At 49.5% G+C, this 25021-nt stretch overlaps 1 protein-coding gene across 2 annotated transcripts in view; it reads left to right on the top strand.

Moving 5' to 3' along the window:
* The window catches only part of ARMC2 (armadillo repeat containing 2), a 553174-nt gene that overhangs the window by 466793 nt on the left and 61360 nt on the right, over positions 1-25021 (top strand). For both annotated transcript variants that reach the window (XM_086926679.1, XM_086926680.1), the window contains exon 17: positions 5075-5235. In XM_086926679.1, the coding sequence (XP_086782805.1) occupies positions 5075-5235 (161 nt within the window). The remainder of the gene's footprint in view (positions 1-5074; positions 5236-25021) is intronic.

Genomic DNA, 25021 nt, shown 5'->3' with positions numbered 1-25021 from the left:
AATGTTCAGCAGCGTATTCCTTTTAGGTATAAAACCTGACTGATCCACATGTATCAGCCTTGGAAGATAGGGAAGCTGCCTTCTTGCCAACACCTGGCTAATGATTTTAAGCTCTACATTTAGCATAGAGATGGGTCTATAGGAGTTCAGGTCGACTGGTCATTCCTGAGTTTGGGGATTATCGCAATTAATGCTTCACGCATTGCAACTGGCAATTCTACCCTCTCCTCCGCCTCTTCAATTACCTCTAACAACCTGGGAGTGACCTGCTCATTATAATTTTTATAAAGTTTGGCTGTCAGGCCGCCAATACCCAGAGATTTAGCCGTTCTCAACTGGGATATTGCCGCTTTTATTTCCTCCCCACCAATAGGGCTCCCTAGTGTTTCCTGATCCTCAGTATCCAGGCTGGGTGTCTCTATATCCATTAGATAGGTTTGAATGGTCTAGGTATGTGTGGGGTTGGGGGACTCCGAGTATATTGTATTTAGGTGGGTTGCAAATGCCTTATTAATCTCATGTTGTGTATAGACCATTCGTTGTTGGTCATTTCTAATTGACAGGATCGCTTTGTCCCCTTCTGTATACCATCTTCTCTTGCTCTTATTTCTATTATATTTGCCTAGGGTATCCCATAGTTCCCCTATCTTTTGTCGCTGTGCTGTCCATTTAGTAATTCCCTCCATGTCTATAGGGAGTTCTGTTTCTAGAATTGCCAACTGTTGCTCCTGAAGCTTCATATCTTGCTCAAGCACTCTTTTAACTCAAGTCTCAGTAGACATACATAACCCCCTTAACACTACTGTCATAGTATCCCATTCCACTGCTTTAGTACTGGCGGTATTCCAGTTTCCGTCAAAATACCCCTGAAGTTCCTGGCCAATTTTAGCCTTATATACTAGATTAGTCAGTGCTTCGGTATTTACCCTCCAAAGCGGAATCTTAGGTTTCGGCCTGCCCATAGTATATGCTATCAATAGTGGGGAGTGATCCGATAAACATCTAGCCAGATATTGCACCTCTTCAATTCTATTTGCTGCCCCTTTCTGTAAAAAAAAAAAAAAATTGTCTAATCTGCTATGTGTATTAGTAGCGGGAGTGTGACATGAGTACGCTATTTGGTGAGGGTTGCGATGTCGCCAGATATCCACTGAGTTGTAGTTCATTAACATCTATTGCATAGCTTCTCTAGTTTTCGGTTTGGCCCCTGATCTTGGGGGGCATCTGTCCAGCGTCCCGTCCAAGGCACAGTTATTATACCCTGCAACAATCAATTCTACATCCAGTGCAAGATCTATCTGCTGCATAACTGACCTCAGGAACCCATCGTCCTCACTATTCGGGGCATATATGTTAATCAGACACACCTTCCACCCATCAAGACTTCCCTCCACAATCTCATATCTGCCTAATGGATCTGGGTTGGACTTTTCCGCTTTGAATAGGGCTCTGGGTCCAACCCATATTAAAGCTCTTCTTGCATATCCGGAATAGGAGGTCACAAAAAACGGACCCCTCCATCTTAGTTGAACTTATTTAAGGCAATCTCCCAGGAGGTGCGTTTCTTGGAAGAAAGCTATATCCACTTTGTATCGTTTTAAATATGTAGCCACCTGGATTTTTTTGACCATATTATTTAGCCCTCTAACATTCCATATTATGAACTTATAGTATTGTCTATCTTCTTTCATAACTGTATTACATTGTAGTATAACTCCTCTGTATCTCATTCGTAGCAAATCAAATAGCGCGGGCAATCACCCTGTGTACACCTATAAATTGTGTGGGATATCTTCTCTGCTCTTTTCCAGTAGCGAACCGTTTAATAAAATGATAAGATCTCCAATAACCACCTACCCCTTCCCCCAGGCAGTAGCAATATATCCCCCTAGCACAACCTTCGTCTAAGGCGTCGGGACTCCGCCCCATATTTATTGCCTCCCCCCACCCTACATCCCTACCCCCAACATTACAATCAACACCTTCATGAACGGAATTCCAAAGAAAACCGAAATCCTGAATTATGGGCAATTTGCCTGGCACCATGCCGCCTGTCCAACCCTAGGCCTAGCAAGGCAACTACAGTGCACCACAGTTGAGAAATTCTAAACTGTATTGTGGTGGAACTATGTCCCAACCCGGGGATCTCAGTCTTTAACTCATAGTCCTTCAGGAATATCCACCTGACTTTTAACCGTTATCTCAGACCACAATCCCATACATCTAGGTCCTGTACTCACAGTTTCTTTATCCCTAATGTTCTTGAGCATAAACCCCATAGGCATTTCACTATACTTCCGAGGTCTCTTTTCATTTAGTCTGGGTTACCCTCCTCCTGCGACTGAGTTTCTTGTACTAGACAGAGTGGGGAAAACTGGTTATGTGTTGGTACCCCCTCTAACTCGGTCTGTAGGGTGCCATCGGTCCCACCAAGATAGTCCCGTCTCAGGTGCATTCTGGAGTGTAGGTCTTTGTTCTTCTGTATTACGGCGTTGGATTTTCTGCCGCCCACTTCGTCATTGCTGTTCTCACCCACCATGATTTTGATCCTGTTTAGCAAAGCCTGTTGAGTCCATCCCGTTGGTGGCCTCGTGCGGTGTGGTATAAAAGTAGACTCTCCCTTCATGCTGTATCCGGAGCCGGGCAGGAAACATCCGGCTGTAATTAATATTAAGGTTTCTGAGTCGTATTTTCAACCCCAGGAAGTAATTCCTGTACTTTCCTGGTGTAATCCGGGTAGATATGAATGTCTCGATCCTCAAACTTAGGTGGGTCCTGAGTGTGCACATATTGTAACATTATATCTCTGTCTCTGAAGTTAAATAAATGGGCAATTATGGCTCTGGGAGGAGCTCCTTGTCTTGGTGGAGGCCCCAGGGCTCAGTGCGCTCTTTCTACGGTGAACATTAGGGAGAGTCTGATATTCAGAAGCGCCAACCCTATCCATTGTTCGAGAAAAAGATTTGCTGCCGATCTCTGCTTTCTCCAGAAATCCCAGAAAATCTGTTGTTGTTCCTTCTCGACCTCTCTTCTACATCTTCAGCTCTATCTTCCAGGCAGTTAGACTGTTCTTGAAGCGAGGTCACCTTTGTGTGGACCCACTGGACTTCCTCTCGCAGAGTACCAAGCTCTCCTTCTGTACTAGTGACTCAGGCCGCCACTTTCCGCAAGACTAATCGCAAGTGGTTAATATCCCTTGCCATAGTCCAATTTTTTATTTAATGATCCTGTTTTATGCATTTTTAATATAGTTGTATGATGCCGAGTTGGATTGTTCTATGAAGTTGTACTGTATTGCAAGCTTTTAAAAAAATGAATTCTGAATGTATATGCTTTTATGATAAAATTTTTATCGAATAAAGTTATTCAAACATTGCCATAGTGTTCATTTTTGCCTCCAGCGCCACTCAGGAGTCTTTGATGGCATCTAGAATCTCCGTTTTATCTTGCGCCATAGTACTGTGATGTGGGGTCTGTTCAGATTCTCTTCTATTGTGCTTGAGTGTTGTTTGGCCTGATACGGTGTATTGCATTATTTTGTTGGCCTGCTCACCCCTCGCTGGTTTATTCTTACACATGTTTCGTCCATACAAAGCGACCTTGGATGTATCCTTGAGCTCTTGATCTTTCCTCCAGCCCCGGGGCTGGAGCAACCAGGGTCCCCAACAAGGAGGTGATAATTATTGACTTTAGGTCATTGACTTCCCCCTCCTATGAGGTATATGCCTCTCAGCAGGAGTCTCTTTCTTTCTCATCCAGGATAGTTGGGAGTCCATACCGGCTATGGCTTCCTTATTCTGAGCTACAGTACGCTTGCAATAGCACCACGGCCACCGGGTCCCTCAGTGCACCCAACGCGTGTTGCCTGAATGAGGTGCTGTAAAGATGTTCGGAATATTCCAGCTTTAGCCTAGGGGGAACCCACCATATAGCTGGTCTCTCTATTCCTCCCCAGTTTAATGGCATGCATCAATCATGGCCCCAGGTAGCACGGGGGGGTATGCCTGTGAGCAGGTCCAAGGGGGTCACTCACCTAGCTCCTGCGGCCCTCCCATACATGCCTCTGTAAGGGGCTATCGGTGCTTTCATTCAGTTGGGCCCCCAGCCACCTAGCCCAGGCTGTTATGCACTAGTGGTTTCAGCTGTTTGCTCCCACTACCAGGGCGTATAACTCTCCGACCTCTGCTCTTCTAGGAGCTCCTCTCTCACACTCCAGGCTGGCTCTGGCAACAACCCATGCCCCAAGGGCCTCCCCATGAAACTTCTTTAACCTCCCGGGGGGCACTTCTCCACTCAGGGCCCTCGATCAGGGTCCAGCCGACCTCTGAGGCTTCCTGCAGTTTACCCGCGAGGGGCCAGTCCGCCATTTGGAAGCAGGTAGGCCGCCTTGTCACTGGGATTTCAAATTGCAAATTCTCCAGGTGGGCTTCAGCACCGCCACACGTACCTCGGGCCTCCTCGCAAAGCTACTTTGCCGTATGGCGGCTCCCTTGCCCACAGGGCCCTGTTTCGGGTTTCAATGTCTGAGGGGCAGGTGCCGCCATTTTGAGGTCAGGCAGGCCGTCCCTCCCCCAGATTCTCACTTTCTGTTTCTTCACCGGTGTAGTCTGGCCACCTCCTGCTTCTCAGTCCGGCTATGCAGGGGGTCTTCCGACACTGTTTCCCCCGGGTTGATGCCCGTTTCACCAGGATTTGTGAAGGATTATGTTGCATGAGGCAGGAGCTCCACCACAACGCGTCCAGCCGGCCATGCTGTTAGGCCACATCCCAGTACATATATCTTTGTGGCCAATTCAAGTTTTACGTCACACAGGAAGATACAGTTCTTTTAGTAATCTGGGCAAGGAATGATATTCTGAGTTCTAATTAATTTATAAAGTACAAATGAATTTACCATTGCTGAATCTGAACATTGAGAAGAACTTGCTTGATAAGGAAAATTAAATAATACAGAATGGTCTGAATCATTGGATGGGTACATGGTAGATTTGCATTTAGTTTCCTTTTTATGCAATTCTGCTGAAAAATGTGAAGTAGGGCATCAAATAATATACTTTACTGTTCTTCCCAACAGGTTAATAGATTGCTTAAGAGACTTTGGACCATCAGATTGGCAGCTGGCTAGCTTAGTTTGTAAAACACTGTGGAATTACTGTGAAAATATGACAAACACTGCATTGTGGTTTGGAGCAGAAGAGGCTGACGCACTTATTGATCTCCTGTCATCATTTTTAGGTAAGAATTATGTGGTGTCTGTGACTCGTTACAAACTACTTGGCTTTTCATATTTTGCTTATTCATTGTATTGTTGAGAGGTGTCTGTAACAGTATTTCCTTTATGCAGTGTCACTCTTAAAAAAAAAAGTGACTTTGTTTTTATTCCTCTAGTAAGTATACAGCCGCATGACATTGCACACTGAGTTGGGATCCCACTTAGGGAAGGAGGGGTCCACTGGTTTCAGTTCTCCCCAGTTTCAGTTCCAGTGTCCTCTTTTGCGGCAGGGGAGGAAGCCATGACCTCTGCATTGTGGGTGGGGTCAGGTCAATGGTAAGTCCAGCTGCGTTTGCTGAGGAATATCTCGGGGACAACCTAGTCTCCCACATCAGGCTAAAGTTTGCTTTCCAGCTTCCCCATTATTTGGGACATCAATTCTCTATGTATACCAACACCACTAGGGTTATTTGCTAAACGCTGGTGCCTTTCAGGTTTTCTCTCACTCTAGGTATACATCGCTCAGACCCCCTGGGACGTATACGAAGTCCTACAACCCCCTGGGATGTATACAAATCCTAAGAAGTCCAAAGTAATCCCAACTCGACTAGAAGCATGAGTTACTGGACAAGATGGTATTGCAAGACACACTGTAACTCCACCTGCTGATTTAAGAAGTAAAGTGTAAATCAAGACCTGGTTACTTAACCTCCTGGTAATTCCTAATTTCTAAGGGGGGCCTCAATGTACTTGTAATCTTGGGTAACTCCACCTCATGCAATGGCCTATGCCCCCTGTATTGGTAACCTCTGAGGCGGACATACCAGGGCAGATAACGGGGACCTTGTAACAAGGACATAGATGTGTACAATTCAGCTCAGTTAATCTTTGTTAGTCTGAGGCAAGCTGCATTATTAGATGGGGGAGTTAGGCTCTTGTTTACAGTTCACCCCACTGAGACATTAGGATTTAACAAGAAATCAACATGGTTTTCTTGCTGACATTATAACATGCTGTTTAATGGATTGAGATTCATGACCTCAATAATACCTTTACGTAAAATCTTAACACTTCTGCTCTGATTAAAGCAATATTCACATGAAGTAGCTAGTCCCTTTTATTAGAATGCCTCAAAATCAGTTTACCTTTTATGCAGAATTTGAGTGTAAGCCCACCATAACTGGGGTTCTATCAAGTGGAGCTGATTGCAGAATCTTTTTATTACTTTAGCTGTTATGTCACCGTGTACTAGGAGCAATTGTCTTGAAGGTTTACAAGTAAATGATTCTTTGTATACAAGGTCTTCTTGTGTGAAAGGTAACATGTTCATTTTATCATTTTATTTTAGCTAAATTTATAGGATTTTCTATTGTGCAGCTAATACCCTCATGATATTTCTTCGTGCTTCAAGCCAATTTACCCAATGGTCATATTCTAAACTTAGCGGTACTAACCTAATCGAATTGAAACAACCAGGTTGTCCATAATATTTTGAACCTATGTTAATTCTCACTGCCATTAAATTCAAGGGTATTTTATTTCAAGCCTTAATAACCAGAAACGAAAGGGTGTGCCCGCCATGACTAGCCTTTCTGGTTGAACTGAAATTAGATGGAAATCTTCATGTACAGAGATCTGTCCCTGACTCCGTACTTGAAAATTACCATAATTGAAGATTTCTGTACTTAAAGGCAATCACATAAATATTTCTGTAATTTTCACTTTTGGATTCAATGGGTATTGTCTTGACTGGAATATAGTTTATACCAAACACTGCCAGACTATTTATCATCCATTATCTAGAGAGGGCCTCATGCATTTAAAGAGGAGTGACCAAATCCTCCCAAGTTTTAGTAGCATTTCAGTACGTTAATACAATTTCTGTACTTAAAGACAAATTCATGCAATTCAGACAAATCATCTAAAGTAGGTATAAGAGATTCCATAGTTTGATAGACAAACATAGTCATTTCAGAGTTTGGAGACAATGTTGAGGTTTTAGCAGTTTAATAAGTCAAGCTTTTTCCTTAGGATCTCATCTTGAAAAGATTAATGTGCCAAACACTTAATAGCGAAAAGACTGCATCTAGTAATCCTTTCACACAAGTGCTGTTCTTATTTGGGGTCTTTCCAGAGGTAAAGATAACCTGTTACAACCAGAGAGCCCCGAATTATGCTCCACACCAAAGAATACTTTAAGGCATTGAATGTGACAACAATGTTTTGAGCTGCAAGAATACTGGCATGTATAAAAGCAATCAATTTGCCAACTTGAGCAGAGTATATTTGATATAAACATCTCTCCTCGTCTTAATACAGAGTGTGTATACCCCATCGGCAATTAGTGAGCCATGGTGTTTTTCTTAGGCAATAACCAACGTAATAAACAAGATCACAATTGGGTATTGGAGCATCTGTGAGTGCAAGACAGGACTTGGTCAGAGGGGCAGGTACAGTAAGAGAGTCACATGGTTCCATATACTGGGTGCAGGGAGGCAGAGAGGCAGGGTTCTGGATGGGACATCGGAGAAGTGACTTATGAGAAGCAGACCGCAAAAAAAATCTAATAATATTTCAGTCTTGCCTCAGACAGCTGTTGAGTTCTGGTCATGCGTAACAGGACCAAAAGAGCTTGGGGCAGGCCAGTTGTACGGGTGATGCCAAGAACTAGATTTTCAAAATAGTCTATGCAGTCCCCGCAGCCTGCAAGCATGACAGAAGTCCTTTTGTGACTGCATCAAGGACAGAAGTATCATAAGCAATGGGCTTCTTTTGTTCTCCATGATCTTGCCCCTATACTGCCGAAGCAAGCCCTTTTTTTCATCATAACACAAAGTAAAAGGTTTGCTATAGTCAGGCAGTCTTAGAGCAGGGGCAGGGGATAAAAGTTAGTTTAAAGTCACAAAGGCTTTTTCTGTCTCTCCGAACAAATGCATCAGTTATGGGGTGCTTTTCTTTGCCAAATCTTAGAGAAGTGCAACAATGATCTCATATCCCAAATTCCACTGTCTGACATAACCTACCTTCCCCAATAACGTGTCCTGAGAGATGGTAACTGGTCTAGGCAACTTATGAATGACTTCAATGCAGTCTGCGCACATGTGTCTTACTCTGCTGTAATATCTTGACCTAGATAGCAAACACTCAAAAAACAGGATTGCATTTTCTCTTTGGAAGCTGTGTGACTTTATTTGCTATTTTGCTGAGGAGATAGGAGTTAGCCTTGCACTAGTCTGTGGAGTAAGGTGCAACTAAGAAATCATCTATAAATTGGACTAATGGAATCCTCCTGGAAACACAAGAGTGCCTATATCTTCCTTGAGTGCTTGAGAAAAGATGGCCACTCAGTCAAGCAGTTCTGCACGAGCTGGCCCCATAAAAATGTGAATGTGAAGAAGTACTGGCTGTCTGGGTGTATAAGGATAGAGAAGAAGACAGAGCAAAAACTCACCACCGTAAGCCATTTGGTGTTGGCTGGAAGAAAATTAATTATTGTAGCAGGTAAACTTTGATCACCCAAGGTATAGCTTTATTTGTGGTTAAGACCTACGATCCAGTAGCAGCATATGAAGGTTCAACAAAGGAACTGGAATTGTGGTGAAACTTGACATTTCTGTGTATACTTTGACCATAGAAGATGTAGACTAAAACCTTCACCTAGTCATGTTATATCCATAGCATTACAAACAATATCTAGCTTAACAGTTACATCAGTTCGTTCTGCTACAAATTTCACATTACTCCAAGGTGGTCTATATAGCAATAAAATATGCAGTTTGAATAGCTGTCAAGCAACGCTGAATCAAAGTAAGTTCAGACATGAACAAGTTATCACAATCTTTCGGTTTTACATTGCATTGGCAACCACTGCTAGCCCATTCCCCTTCCATTTTTTCTATTCTTCATAAGAAAGGTATTACTTTCTGGGATGAGGTTAGGTGCAAATGGGGAACGATCTCATTTCTGCCATGCCTCAGTGAGATAAACAATATCGTGCAACCAATAATCAGAACCCTAATTTCTGTCCTTTTCTTATCTGGTCAGAATGTATTCATTAAACTACCATTCGCAGATTGTAGTCTATTTTATTTACTGATTCCAGTCCAGCATAGCTTCCGGCATTGGTCCCCTCTGGGACCTGGACAGCTTGCTTTACATGTGTCACCAATATTCCTGCAGTGCTTCTCAGCAGCATGCATGTGCAGAATGCATATTTAAATAGTTTTTCGACTGAAGAACCTGAGTGATTGGAGAGTCTATGCGCCTTTAATTCAACACTGGTACTAGTAAAATGACTGCCTCTCCCTGACTCAAGTAAGAATTTATAAGAAATGTACTTATTATTTGGGGTGGGTGACTACCCACCTCAAAGAATATTCATGACCCTTTTGAGGGTAAACTCTCAAAGTCACCAAATTAACTTATGGGCAATTTATATATATGTATATATTTTTTTGAAAACCTTTATTTCGACAGAGCAATACAAATACTGACCTACAACCACAGGGGCCGGTCAGAAACAGCTAGTATCGAATTCCAGAAGCAATACACAGCTCATCAGCCGGCAACCCGGGGGTCTGGCAGCGATAAAAATACACCCAGACGATATCCTTGTGATGAGAAGAGGATTAATGAAAGGTTTCACATTTTTTATTTTTTTAAAACAAACATAACAACCTAATCCCGAGGTGATATATAAAGGGTGTGTGACTGTCTCAAATAGCAGGGGGAGCGACCCAAGAAGACAACTACAAAAGGATATGAAAACATAAGGGAGGAAATGAAGGGGTCAGGGTCAGACAACCAGGTGAAATACAACAGGACATGAACGTATGAAATGTTCGGTCACGGCGACTGAGGGACAGCAGTCGTTTCCGCGATGCGTTGACGCAGCATATCCAGAACCCCCGGTGAAGCTTCTCGTGCGACCTCCCATCGTTATTTGGATCGAGGCGTATTCAGCATCCAGATGTATCTAAATGCCCCCTTCACATTTGGGTAAAAAGTTGGCAAACAAAGAAAACCAGATATAAATGAATAGCCACATTTTTGCCATAGCGGCTAACATATATCAGTCAGTTACCGCCCAAGATTCGTTCAACATACAAGCTTGACGCTTGGTACTACTTCACCCCGGGCAAATCATCGCGTCCTATATTCAACTCTTATGAAGGCAACTATAATAACCAATAAGCGAGGCACAGAGAATATCCTTATCTTCATGACTGAACAGCAAGAGATTTTTTCTTAATATAAGAGTAAAGCTTCTGTTTTTTGTTATGTTTCTGTCTTAAAGCAAATGACGGACTCCTGAGGAAGGCAAATGCCGAAACGCGCGTAGAGTTTCCACCCACCGCTTTGCTTACTCCGCTAGCCCGATCTATCATCATAGTCATTTGTACTCTGTCTGTTGGTTTTTCTTGTGTGTTAAATTTCTTAATCCTCATCTTCTTTATTTGAGTGTTTTTGTATAGGAAATGACATATTACATGTTAGTGATGTTTTAAATACTTACATGTATCTTTTAGAAACAAGATTCTTATAAAAAAAAATGTAGAAAATATTTAAATAAAACACAAACTATTTTTGAATATAATTATTGGGTTTTGTTTTATCAATTTGGTTTACATGTCACTTCAATGATTTAATTAGTTCCTTTGTTTCCTTGGGTTTTTTGGCTTATTCACTAAGCTCACTACCATATGTTCTTCTAAAAAATTGTCTATTCTACTCCCTACCGGTAGTGTATGCATTCGCAGTAGGGGTCCCCCTTATTTCTAAAATGCGATAAAAATACACCCAGACGATATCCTTGTGATGAGAAGAGGATTAATGAAAGATTTCACATTTTTTATTTTTTAAAAACAAACATAACAACCTAATCCCGAGGTGATATATAAAGGGTGTGTGACTGTCTCAAATAGCAGGGGGAGCGACCCAAGAAGACAACTACAAAAGGATATGAAAACATAAGGGGGGAAAGGAAGGGGTCAGGGTCAGACAACCAGGTGAAGTACAACAGGACATGAACGTATGGAATGTTCGGTCACGGCGACTGAGGGACAGCAGTCGTTTCCACGAAGGGGGGAGGGGGGGTACAGATTTCTCCACGATACGAGTTCCATTGACCCCATATCCTCCCCCATTTCTTAGGGCATCCACGGGCGATGTACACAGTTTTCTCTCGGAACATGCACCAATCCATGTTTTCCTCCCAAGTAGAAACCAGGGGTGCCCATTGAGAACCCCACAGCTGGGCAATGTCTCTCTTCGCAATCATGTTGCCGAGGGTGGCCCATTGAGTCTGTGCTACGCTATAGTCATTCGGCTCCCACACATTCAACAGACATCTCCTGGCCTCTGGCAAAAGCGAAACACCCGTGACTTCATCCATAACCTCATGCACTTGTTTCCAATACGCCGCCACATCAGGACATTCCCACAAAATATGAAGAAAAGTAGCAAGCATACCACAGCCGCGCCTACACAACCCATCCAAAGAATAACCCATGCGCAGCAAACGTGGACCCGTAGCATACACACGGTGTAGGATCTTCAATTGCACCAGTCTGAGACGCGCCGGGATCACTACTTCCTTAGGAGAGGATATCGCGGACTGCCAATCTTCATCGTCCAGCTCCAGCCCATCACCAGTCCAGGCCCCGCGAAGCCGCACAAGAAGATCTGAGCGGTTATTGATCAGCTTTTTATAAATGAGGGAGATGGTGCTGTCCGGGACATGCCCGTCAAGCACCCTGTCTTCCAAGGGAGAGGACTCTGGGATATCAGTACCAGCAGGTAAGACGGATACAAGTGCGTGACGAACCTGCAGGTAGCGGAAGTGCTCCCTATCGCCCAGTTTATATTCTTGTTGGAGTTCCACAAAGGATTTGATCCTGTCCTTGACCCAGAGGTCTCCTACCTTGTTAATCCCTATAAGATCCCACTTGTCAAACCCCTTCGTTCTCCAAAGACAGCCCAGTCTCTCAGCCGCATATAGCGGAGTGGCTCTGGTCAGCCAATCTGTCCATCCCGTAGCAGCAGTCGCCGCGCCCCACACACGTACCGCAACCCTGGTAGGCCTGGTTAAATGTTTTCCCGCCGACCTGGAGTACAGCGTCCTGTTATAGTCTCCTCCCGGGAGCTGCCATCTATCCATCTCAAATGCCGGGTTAGGGATCGGGCCATACATTGCATGGTTGATAGCACTCAGTTGCGACGCCCAGTAATATTGTTTTATGTCAGGCAACGCTATACCACCGTCGTACCAGGGTAGGGTCAGTTTCGCCAACGCAATGCGAGGTCGCCTGCCCCATACCAGCTTCCTCTGGAGGCCCTCAATCTCCCGGAAGTAGCTTGCAGGCACCAGGTCAAGCGTGTTTTGAAGGGCATACAAAAAATGAGGGAGGGACATCATTTTAAACAAGGCTGGGGGGGCGTGGCCAAGATGGCGGCAGCGTAGGACGTCTTTCTCGGTCCCTCCGCTGCCGCTCCTGCAAAGCTTTGAATCGGCCCTGCAGGGGACCTTGCTGCAGTCACCGAAGCATCACTGGCAGCCTAAGAGTCGCTCCGGCAGCCGCGGGTGCGGTTCCTGGCGCTCCAGCCCCGGAGAGGCGGACGCGGCGCTGGGTGGCGGCGGAGCCGGCGCGGCGCCTGGAGGCCGTGGTTCGCGCGCCCGGCGCGCCATCTACTGTGGGCCCCGGCTCAGCGGCCTGCACTGGTGCCGCATCGCGTGAGCCGCCATTGCGGTGGCGCTGCATCGCGACGGAGGTCCGCCGGCACCCGACAGAGACACCCGCCGAGGTACTCTGCGCTGCAGCTGGTGGGGCGGAACCGGCGCGGAGAGGGAATTTGCGTGCCTGAGCCCCGGCCAGAGTGAAGAGGCCTGCGTGGCACCGTCCTGCATCCCCTCCCCCCTCCGCCTAGGACGGCGGTGGAAGGCACCCGACAGAGGCGCCCAGCAGGGGGCACAGCGCTGGACCCGGTGAGACAGAGGAGGCACTAAGGGGGCATTGGCGTGCCTGGGTCCTGGCCGGTAAGGAGAGGCCCGCGTGGCGCCGTCCAGCATCCCCTCCCCCCTCCCGCCTGGGCCAGCGGTGGTGGGCGCCTGACGAGGACACCCAGCGTGGTGCACAGTGCTGCACCCAGTGAAGCAGAGCCAGCACTGTGGGGACACTCGTGTACCTGGGCCCTAACTGGGGAGAAGAGGCCCACGTGGCGCCATTCTGCATCCCCTCCCCCCTCCCGCCTAGGCCGGAGGTGGAAGAGGCGCAAACACAGCATGTGGGGGCGGTAGTCCCTCCCCTCACCCCCGGCTCCATCAGCCTGCTCAGAGCCTCCGGGTGGTGAGCCCTTGCCGAGGACAGCGGAATTGGCGCTCGCTGGCCCCTGGACTGCACTGTTGCCCGGGACCCTGGGCGCACTACGCTTGCAGAACCTGCTTCCCGCCCGGCGACTGCACGGAGGCGCGCTTTTGGCATCTGAGGGCCCACCGCCGCCATGGCGGCCAACAGAACCAAAAAGGACAAGGAGAGGGAGAAAGCCCTGAAGGAGGCCTCGCAGAAATGCTCTCCACTGCGGACGTCGACGGCGCCTGACAAAGCGGCGGCGCCGGAGGAGGGTGAGGCGCCGGCCACCAAGGCCTTTATGCGTGACCTCTTTGTGGCCATCAAGGAGGACATCCAGGAACTCCGGGCGCAGCTAGCCTCGGACCTCCGGGAGGTACGCCGAGACGTCGACGCCATCGGGGAGAGGGTGGCGACCCTCGAAGAACACGACGTGGACACGGCGGGGGACATCCATAGGCTCCAGCAGGAGATCCTTCGCCTTAACACCCAGCACCTCGACCTGCAATCACATACGGAGGATCTAGAGAACAGATCCAGGCGCAATAACATTCGTATTCGTGCGGTCCCTTGGAAAGGTGAGGGGCCGGACCTGCGCGAGTACGTCGACGGCTTGTTCCGCCACATCTTGCAAGACGAGGAGCTCAGCGAGATTCAACTGGACAGGGCCCATAGAGTCGGCTTACCCCGAGGCTCCAACGCACCCCCCCGGACATCCTGGTGTGCGTCCACAACTTCCAACTCAAAGAGAGGATCTTGAAGAAAGCCCGTGAGCATGACCCCCTCCTGTTTCGTGACCATCGCCCTGTGCTCTACCAGGACTTGGCGGCCACCACCCTGGCCAAGCGACGGGGCTTCCGGGAGGTCACAGCTTTTCTGAAGGACCAGGGTGTCCCCTACTCCTGGGGGCACCCCTTCAGGCTGGTCTTTCGATGGAAGGGGAAGCTGATTCAGGTGCGCTCAGTGGAGGTTGCCCGTGACCTGCTGGGAATGGAGCAGGCTGACCCTGCCGCTGAGCACCCATCGCCCTCTTCGAGGTCTCGTCGCCGCTCCGAGGAATGGCACACCGTGGGCAGGTCGTCCAAGCCATCGGGCCCGGATTTGTCCGTCAGCCTGCAGGAGCGTGACGCCGCAGTGGCCTCGGTGTCGAAGGTGACTGTTTCGCCCGAAGGGCCCTGAACGGTCCGGCTGAACCTCTTCCCCTGTGCATCTTGGCTGGCTGGCAGTGGAGGGAACGGACTACTGGACACTGATGGGTAATGTACTGACACGTTCCCCGTGTGTATTGTCCTGTATCAGGATCTGGGTGGCTGGTGGGAGTAAGTCCATGCCCCCAGCCCTTGGGACTTCACTGACAGACTCTTGTTCCCCATTGGTAGTTCGCTCCTGGGGACCATGTCGGGGTTTGTTGTTGTTGGGGTGGGCATGTTTTGGGGGGTTTGACTTGGAGGGTTTTGGGGTGGTTGAGGGTCAGGGGAAGGGAGGGAGGGGGAGGGAGGGTTCTCCGCATCAGCCGCTAGTTTCTCTCAGCAGAGTGCTTCTCTTGCTTGCTAGATGGGGAGAGATTTGAAGGTTGTTAGCTTAAATGTGCGAGGTCTCAACAGCCCTGTCAAGAGAGCGGCGATCCTCTCGCTGTTGGAGGGGTCAGGTGGCGACATCTGTCTCCTGCAAGAGACACACCTACTCGCCAAAGACACGAGGCGGATGAAGGACAGGCGCTTCCCCACCCAGATATGGTCCTCCTGTGGCACAAAGAGACAGGGGGTGGCGATATTGATCAGTGCGAAAGCCCATTGTAAAGTGCTATCCCAGGTGGTTGATATTAGAGGGCGCTTTCTGGCGGTTAGGATCCAATGGGGGGACTCCCAACTCACGATAGGCTCCATCTATGCCCCCAATGTGCAACAGGAGGCCTTTTTGACCTCCGCGCTCGCGGATGTGTTGGCTTCTCCTGATCCCGGGATCCTGGTGGGTGGTGATTTGAATGTGGTGATGGATCCGGCGCTTGATAGGTCTGAGGCGCGCTCTCACGCGTCTGGCGCGCTTTCCAAAGGGGGTCTGCTTTGGTTGCAAGAGGGGGGACTCCATGATGTGTGGCGGCATTTGCACCCGGCTGAGCGCGATTTCACCTATTACTCTGCTGCACACAAGTCCTATGCGCGCCTTGATCACTTCCTTGCCTCCTCTTCCCTGCTTTCCCAGCTCTCTTCTGCGGAGATAGCGCCACGCTCCCTCTCTGACCATGCGCTTATCTCGGTTATGCTGTCGGGAGGGTCCGGGACGCGGGCGCGCGGGAGCTGGCGGTTGCGCGACTCTCTGCTTCACGCCGCCTCGGTAGTGGATCGTTTGCAGGACACGATCAACCATTACTTTGACACCAACGAGACCGACGGGATGTCGCTTAGCTCGGTTTGGGAAGCTCTTAAACTGGTGGTGCGGGGGGAATGCATCGCGATTTCGGCCTCGTTGGCGAAGGCGCGCAAAGAGAAGCGCGAGGAGCTCGAGAGAGACGTTCACGGGCTGGAGGCGATACATAAACGGACCGGGGCGCAAAGGGTCTGGAGGGAACTGGAGACGAAGCGGCGCATGCTGAAACACCTTGACCTTGACAGGGCCGAATACGCGCTCCTCCGACTGCGGCATAAATTTTATCTTAGCGGCGACAAAGGGGGTAAGATGCTGGCGCACCGTCTGAGGGCGCAAACGCAACAAATGATGGTGTCATCCGTCAAGGACGAACATGGGGTGGTACAGGTGGCTGACGCACACGTGGCGAACAGCTTCCAGCGCTTCTACCAAGCTCTCTACTCTGCTGACCCCCCAGACCCAGACAAGGTGCAAGCATACTTGGAGTCTTGTGGCATCACTCCCCTGTCGCAGACCTCGGCTGCGTCTCTAGACGCCGAGATACGCATCGAGGAGGTCATCTCAGCGATTGCGCGCCTGAAGGTGGCGAAATCGCCTGGCCCTGACGGCTTTACGGCCGCCTTCTACAAGAAGTTTTGTCCCGCATTGGCCCCCTTCCTGACGCGTCTCTTCAACTCCTTCCGAGAGTCTGGGAACGTGACGCCGTCCATGGCCGAGGCCGTGGTCACTGTTATTCATAAGGCGGGCAAGGATGCACAGGAGTGTGGCTCCTACCGCCCCATTTCGCTTCTGAATATAGATATGAAGTTATTTTCGGGCATCCTGGCCGCTCGCCTCAGCCCGTTTATGGACGGTATCATTGAACCCGACCAGGTGGGCTTTGTGCCGACGCGTCAGGGCGGGGAGAATACCAAACGCCTCCTGCATCTGATGGACTTGATCCGCCGGTCGCGTACACAAGCATGCTTCCTCTCCATCGATGCCGAGAAGGCCTTCGACCGCGTTGACTGGTCGTACATGTTTGCGGTCCTGCGTAAGTTCGGGCTGGGGGACTCGTTTGTTAGCTGGGTCCGCTGCCTCTACGCCTCCCCCCGAGCCGCTGTTCGTGTGAACGGTTGTCGGTCTGATTATTTTCCGATTACCCGGGGGACGAGGCAGGGGTGCCCTCTCTCGCCCCTGTTATTCGCGCTCTATATGGAGCCTTTCGCGCAACGCCTCCGGGACAATGCGGGCGTACAGGGGGTGCGCTTTGCGGCAGAGGAGCACAAGGTGAGCCTCTATGCGGATGATATCATCCTATCCCTCACACACCCGCGCTCCTCACTGAGGCATCTCTCCCGGGAGCTGGAAGACTTCGGCCTGGTGGCCGGCTTCAAGGTCAATTTCTCGAAGTCCCAAATCCTGAACCTCTCGGTGCCGGAGGAGGAGGTCCGGGACCTCGGTGCCGATTTCGAGTTTCAATGGGTCCAGTCGGCCATCCCGTACCTCGGGATCCAGCTGGCGCCCACGCTCACGCAAACGGTTGCTCTCAACTACAGGCTCCTCATTGACCAAACGGCTAAGTCCGTCTCGGACTGGTCCCGGCTGCAGCTGGCCTGGTTTGGCCGCCTCGCGGCGATCAAAATGACGATCCTTCCCCGCATCCTCTATCTCTTCCAGATGCTGCCTTTGCGCCCCCCCCCCCCCCCCGGGAACCCTACGAAAGCTCCAGCGGTTGCTGACCACTTTTTTGTGGAACCATAAGCGCCCTCGCATTGCTATTGACCGCCTCATGGCGCCGCGCGATGACAGCGGCCTTAACTTCCCGTGCGTGGAGGCGTACTACCAAGCGGCGTGCCTGCGTTTCATTCTGGAATGGAATAGGCCGCTGTCCAGCAAGCACTGGCTCTTCATGGACCAGACTGTGGCCGGGCGCAACATCTGGCGCGAGCTATGGCTCCCACGCAAGCACAGGTCCTGGGGCCTCTACTCCTCCCCGGTGACCTCCCCGACCCTGGCGGTGTGGGATCGTCTAGCTCTCAGGCGCGGCTGGACCACTTTCCCATCCCCACTGACGCCTATCGTTGACAACCCGGACTTCCCCCCCGGGTGCGACTCGCCGGTCTTCCAGCGTTGGAGGGAGTTGGGCTGTAAGAGAGTGGGTCACCTCTTTCAGCCAGAGGGACTGATACCGTTCACCACTCTGCGCCGGGAGTACTTTGAGCTGACCGTGGCTGACGCCTTCCACTACTCGCAGGTAGCGCATTGGGTGACGCTTCCTGAAAACATCGCGGACATGTCTCGACCAATGACACCTCTGGAACGCTGGGTGGTCTTCAAGAAGGACGATCGCAAACTTATCTCCGAGCTGTACGCCTTCCTTATGAAACGCCACCACCCGCAGCGCTCCAAGGCACAAGTTCGCTGGGAGACGGAGTTGGGCCGCCCCCTGACGATAAAGGAATGGGGTAAAATTTTCTATCGCGCGCACCACACAGCGGCGAACGTGGCGGGGGCGGAAGCGGCCTTCAAAATCGTAACTTACTGGTACCACACACCGGCGAGGTTCCATGGGTGGGACCCCAAGTGCTCGAAGCTTTGCTGGAGGGGCTGCGGCGCTACAGGCACTCTTTCCCATTTGCTCTGGCACTGTCCCAAGCTGGTGCGCTACTGGCAAGCAGTTTTAGATGACATAGACAATGCTTTCGGTATCACCTTTCCCAGGGCTCCGGAATATGTTCTACTGGGCCTCCCTCACCCTAAGGCGTTTCCCTTGCGCGCCCCTCGAGGTAGACAGATTGCGCTGGCGCTCCTGGCGGCGCGCCTGGTGATCCTTTCGAAGTGGCGCTCACTGGACGCCCCTGACCCCAGGGACTGGATTAGGCGCCTGTGGCTGCTTCTGGGGATGGAGAGGCTTTCCCTGTGTGTGGATGGTAAAGGGGACACATATGCTAAGATTTGGGCACCCTTCATACACCTGTTGTCCCGGGATTTGCGTGAGGTCACGTGCCCCAAATTCCTCCAGATTTTACAACTTATTCCCTTGGAACCGCCCGGGGCTGTGGCATGATGGCATGATTGCTGCTGGGTCGTCTTAGGGCAGCGACGGGGGCTCTGACCCCTGGACTCTGAGGGTTCTCTGAACTATGCTGATGCGGAGAGGGTGGGAGGGGTGGGTGGGGGGGGGGAGCTAGAGTTGGTTGGGTACTGGGGGGGGCGGGAGGGTACGGTTTCTTTCGGGTTGTTTTCTTTTCTGGTTCTGACAAAAAGCAGCCTCGCCTCCCTACATGGACTCCCCGCATGGCACCTTCGCCGGGTCGCCCTCGGGTTGTAGACCCTATGGCTGTGTTACTGTGTTATGTGCAATTTGACTCCGCTCTGCCGGCCTGTGGATGTAGGCAGCCCAGCTGTGTTCACTGCTACGTGTCTGCTGAATAAAATTGTTTGATTCTAAACAAGGCTGCTCTCCCAACTGGGGACAACAGCAATCTGCACCATGCTGTAACGTCGGATCGAAGCCGGTGGAGTGGCGGGAGAAGATTCTTCTCATATCTTATGGCTGAGTCCAGGGAGATACAAATCCCTAAGTATTTAAAGCCGTCACACGATACCGGTATCGGACAGACACGGGGCAACAGTGGCATCTCCGCAGTGAGCGGGTAAATACAGGATTTAGACCAATTGATGGCCAAACCCGAGTTCCTTCCAAAGGAGTGCAATACGTCAAACAACACTCCCAGGGACTTACGAGGAGAAGTGAGATATAACAGAATATCATCCGCGTACAGGGATATACGGTCCTCAAAATTGGAGAACCATCTAATGCCCTTAAGCGGCGGTTCCCACCTAAGCCACGCTGCCAGGGGCTCTAGAGCAAGCGCGAAAAGGAGCGGTGATAATGGACATCCCTGTCGTGTGCCTCTGCCGAGGACGAAAGGCTCCGAAGCCCTACCGTTTACAACCACTTGGGCCATTGGCTGTTCGTAAAGGAGTTTGACCCAGCCGATAAAATGAGGTCCGAAGCCGAATTTAGCAAGTGCCGCCCACAAATACGGCCATTCAATCGTGTCGAAGGCCATCGAGGCGACCAACGAAACCAAGATGGCCGACTCGCGCAGCGACCCCGCCCTTGCAAGCACACCATGGAGGCGGCGTAAATTGAGAGCCGTATTACGGTGAGGAATGAACCCGGACTGATCTGGGTGTATCAGATCACCAATAACCGTGATCAAACGATTCGACAGGAGTTTCGCCAAAATTTTGGGTTCAACGTTCAGGAGGGAAATCGGCCGGTATGAAGAACATTGATCACGAGGCTTCCCATCTTTAGGAATAGCTACAATAGAAGCCAATCTCTGATCCCGGGGAAAAAGCCCAAGATCCCGCGATTCCAAAAACATTTGGCAGAGGTGTGGCGCTATTTTATCCGGACACAATTTATACAGCTCTATCGGGAGACCATTTGGACAAGAGGCCTTCCCTGAACGAAGGGAGCGAATAGCGAGCGCTATTTCATCAGTGGAAAAATCGACCTCCATAAGCTCTCTATCAGACTCAGAGAGGCTAGGCAACGCGATATCCCTAAGTAGCAAATGTGAATCCTCCTCTGGCCTGTCGGAGACCGGCGCGTAAACCTTCTGAAAGTGCTGAGCAAACACCGCAACTATACCATCCGGGTCCACAACCCGTTCACCGTCCTCACTCACCACAACAGGCACCACACGATTCAGCCTTTCTCTCTTATCCAGCCACGCAATCAACTTCCCGGCCTTATCTCCGACATCGTACAAACGCCCCTGTTGCTCACGACTCATCATCCTCGCCGCATCCGTCACCAGCGCCTTGTAATCGGCCTGTTTAAGGGCCAAGACATGCAAACTCTCGGGTGTGACCACAGACTCCAACTCCTCTTCCAATGACGTAATTTCAGTCTCCAGTCTCACCACTTCCTCATTCTTACACTTTCTCGCGCTGGCGATCAGAGAAAGGGCTTGGCCCCGGACAACAGTCTTAAAGGCCTCCCACAGGGAAACCGAAGAGGACATAGACCCAGCATTCTCCACAAAATAATGGTCTACACACTTAACTACCTCAGCCCTTGTTTTCGGATGACGTAGGTGCCAGGGGTTGATTGGGGCAACCCGGCCCCCGGCTTCTAATTGTACATCTATTGTAAGCCAGAGAGGAGAGTGATCTGAGATCCCCCGAGCAAGATGGCGAATTTCCCTTACAGAGACCATCTGCACCGCCGGCAATAGGATATAATCGAGCCTAGAGAGACTCCTGTGAAGTAGAAAGTATATTGTGCCTGCCCAGGGTGTAAGTGCCTCCAGCAATCCACTAAACCCAATGCATTCAGGAAATCGCTCATCCATAACTGCGACCTCAAAAGAGTCCGGGGGCGTGACGATCTTCGCTACCGCAAACAACCGAGTTAAAATCCCCACCAACCACCATCATACCCAGTGGGAAATTCAGCACCACTCTACCCAGATCAGAAAATGTGACGGATTGTAAACCCGGCGGGACATACACAGAAAGAATAGAGATCGTCTTCCCCTCCCAGCGGCCCGTAATGGCCGCGTACCGGCCTCTTTCATCTAACACAGTGGTTCCCAAACTTTTTTGACCCGTGGCTCCCTTGACCTTATTGGCAGTTTGCCATGGCTCCCCACCATTTTTTTACCGGTGAAAACATTTTTTTTATGATGCGTAAAAGCACCTGCTGCCCCGTTCCTGGCATCTAGCAGGCGAGATCAGAGTTTTGTCTAATAGAAGTTTTGATTCGAGGAAGTTGTTATTCTTGGTAAGGTAGTGCAGAGGGTTGATATGCCTGTTGCACAGAACATGTACCATGCAGATCACAAAGTGAATGTAACATAAACAGGTCCGTGGGTTACTGAGTTTGTCCTTTGTCTTATGTAACATGTCCTATATGCTGATTTGCAGACCTATGATTGATAGTCTCTGTGTAATGTGTGCGTTATGTACAGTGCTCTAACACCCTTCACTCAGGGCCGGCTCAAGGGCGGTGCAACCGGTGCCACCGCACCGGGTGCTGACTTCACAAAGGGGCGTAAATACAACAATAATACTGATTCTTACATTATACAGGCTGTCGATGTGACAGCTATGCTTGCTGCAATGTTAAAAAGCATTTCTTTTGTTTCAAGGATTGGAAACAATCTAACGTTGATTATAAAAGTGAGTTTGTTTAGCATATATAAGCTTGCTTGCTCAACATTGATTGAAAAGGCGCTGCCTGGCCCTGCTGGCCCTGTCTGCCTGCCTAAACTGTGCCTTGGCTCTCTGGCCCGGCCTCGCCCTTTTGAGCCCAGCTGCTGCTGCACTTAATCTGAGATCCACATCTGCTTCTTTATTTTAGCCTTCTTTTCAATTTCTGTCTCTTGCTATTTGCCTTTCACCTTTTTTCAGTTTTGCCTTTCTGTGCTTTTGCCTTTTCCTCTCGCCACTTTAACCTTTATGCCCCTTTTGGCACCTTTAAGCCGCCGTGGTTCCCAAACTGTGATTAGCATTTCACCAGCATTATTTTTACTGTAACAACGGAGCACGTTAGAAATCAGACATAAAATATAAGCCAAACCAAGGCGTTCTTCTCTCTGAGAGAAGGCCTTGGCTTGGCTTATATTTTATGTGTAATTTCTAACGTGCTCCGTTTTTACAGTAAAAATAATGCTGGTGATACAGGTGTAAAACGAAGGTTAGGCAGAATGCCGATCTTCTGCCCAACCTTTGTTTTACACTCGTATCACCAGCATTATGTTTACTGTAAAAACGGAGCACGTTAGAAATCACACATAAAATATAAGCCAAGCCAAGGCCTTCACTCTAGCTTCTTGGCTGCTTCACTTTCCCACATCGTGCCACGGCGCCCCTGGCTCCTCATTACGGCGCACAGGGGCGCCGTGGCGCACAGTTTGGGAACCACGGATCTAACACAATGTCATCTATCTCCAAGGGGAGGGAACTCCGAACCAAGACACCCGCCCCCCTCGATCCAGTAGTGAATCCTGAATGCGCCACCAGGCGGTATCCCCTTCTGTTCATTGCCTGGCCAGCATTTCCTATAAGATGTGTCTCCTGCAGTAATACTACATCAGGTGAAAGACGTTTCAGATACTGTAAAACAATCCCCCGCTTAATCCTGTCACCCAGACCGTTAACATTCCAACTCAGCACCCGTAGCCCCCTACCCCCCATTCCAAGAGCATGAGCTGTGCCCCCCCCAAAGGAACAGACACAGTGATCAAAATATGCAGCAAAACAGACCCGCGGGATAAACAAAGAAACAAGAAGCCCCCCCCCCCCGCAAAACACACACCCCCACCCTGCACCCCTGCGTTAGACCCGAAAGCCACCCCAACTTGCAGTGTGCCTGTCGCCCCATTGAACTAATCTACGGAAAGAGAGAGAAAGACCCCTTAGAGGAGGAAGAATCCCGAGTCCTCCCGCTCCCTAGCAGTCAACAGGTCATACACAAAATAGTAATCAAACCCCCGCTGGAAGTTCCTCCAGGCCACCTTAGTCTCCCGTCGATCGGTCCTGTCCATCACGATGTGCCGGCAAAGTGTCGAGCCAGTCACTTGCAACCTCCGGGCGGTCAAAGAAGAGCACACGCTCCTCGTATTGGATCCTCAAGCGAGCCGGGAATAGCATGGCATATTTTAGTCCCATGTCCCTGAGGCGCCTTTTAACACCGGTGAAGCTCATACGCTGTTTTTGCACCGCCTGCGTAAAGTCTGGATAGAAGTTGATCGATGCATTATCAAATTTAGTAGGTCCGTTGGTACGCGATGCTTGCAGGATAGCGTCTCTATCACGAAAGTTGAAAATCCTGGCAATAATAGGCCTCGGCGCGGCGCCCAGTTTAGGCTTACCACCCGGGACTCTGTGAGCACGCTCCACAGTGAAAAAGTTGCTAAGTCCCTTAGGCGCGAGATGGTTCAGCACAAGATCCTCCACCAAGAGGTCCATGGAGAGCTCCGAGGAACTTTCCGGAACACCAATAATACGGACGTTGTTACGCCTGGCACGGCTTTCAAAGGCTCTAAAAGGTTGCTACTGTTATATGTGTTAGAGGTACTTGACTTACCTCTCGGTCGGTGCCACCAAACTCTCCTTAGACTCTATATGAAACACTGAGTTTTGATGCCTTTCCCTGTCCGCCTCTATCTGTTCCACAGTGCGGGGCCTCGTATACTTGAGCACGGTCCAGGTGAGGTGAGGTCCAGTCCCCTGTCATGTTGGGTGAGCAAATTTATAATTTTATTACATATTGTTTTTTGAATAGTTTTTCATGAATGCGAGAGAAGATGAGAGCTCGAGTGGGATAAACTCTGTTACTAATATGAGTGTAACATATATGTTTTTTAGATCTCGTTGAGCACCTACTGACAAGGAGGATGAGTAATTAACTGTGGGTACAGGTTGTATCGTCCCTACTCTTATACTCTTGTTCATTGACTTGTCATATACTTTTTTGTTTTCTAACACATATAACAGTAGCAACCTTTTAGAGCAGTGGCCCTGACGAAAGCCAAGGGACGTGTTGCCCGGTAGGCAGAAACATGTTGGCCCTAATTGCGACAGTCATTTGTTTCATACTGTCGTTTGCGCTGTTCCTATCTTTTAACTAGGGGATGTGCCTGGTTTCTATTAAAGTATCTGTTTCAGACATATCACCCTATTTTAAGACTCACCACTTTTTTGTATGTTGCACTGTTTTTCACCACTTCCTATTGACCATCACTATCTGACCAACAATTGGAGGTACACTGTGGACCGTATCCAGTACTCATCAAGACTGTGTGGCATATGGTCTAGATGATCTAAGGACCTGCCAGGTCACAGTGTGGACGACCAAGTGATAGGACTGATCATTTGGTTTGTTTGATGGTTATCCACAATATACACATGTACTGGATTTGGTTTGATCAGTTCTCTAATTGATTATTAGATATCACTGCTCCTCCTTTTTTCTTTTCTACTTCTGTGTACATTGTTATATGGTGACTGGGGCACCAACTGACATCGAGATAATTCCTGTCAGTTTTTTGCCAGCAATCTGCTTGGCCTTTAGACCTCCTAGGTTTTCGTG

This window comes from Lissotriton vulgaris, chromosome 6 (assembly GCF_964263255.1).
Source record: "Lissotriton vulgaris chromosome 6, aLisVul1.2, whole genome shotgun sequence".
NCBI classification, from domain to species: domain Eukaryota; kingdom Metazoa; phylum Chordata; class Amphibia; order Caudata; family Salamandridae; genus Lissotriton; species Lissotriton vulgaris.
This window is presented reverse-complemented; position numbering and strand designations above follow the sequence as displayed.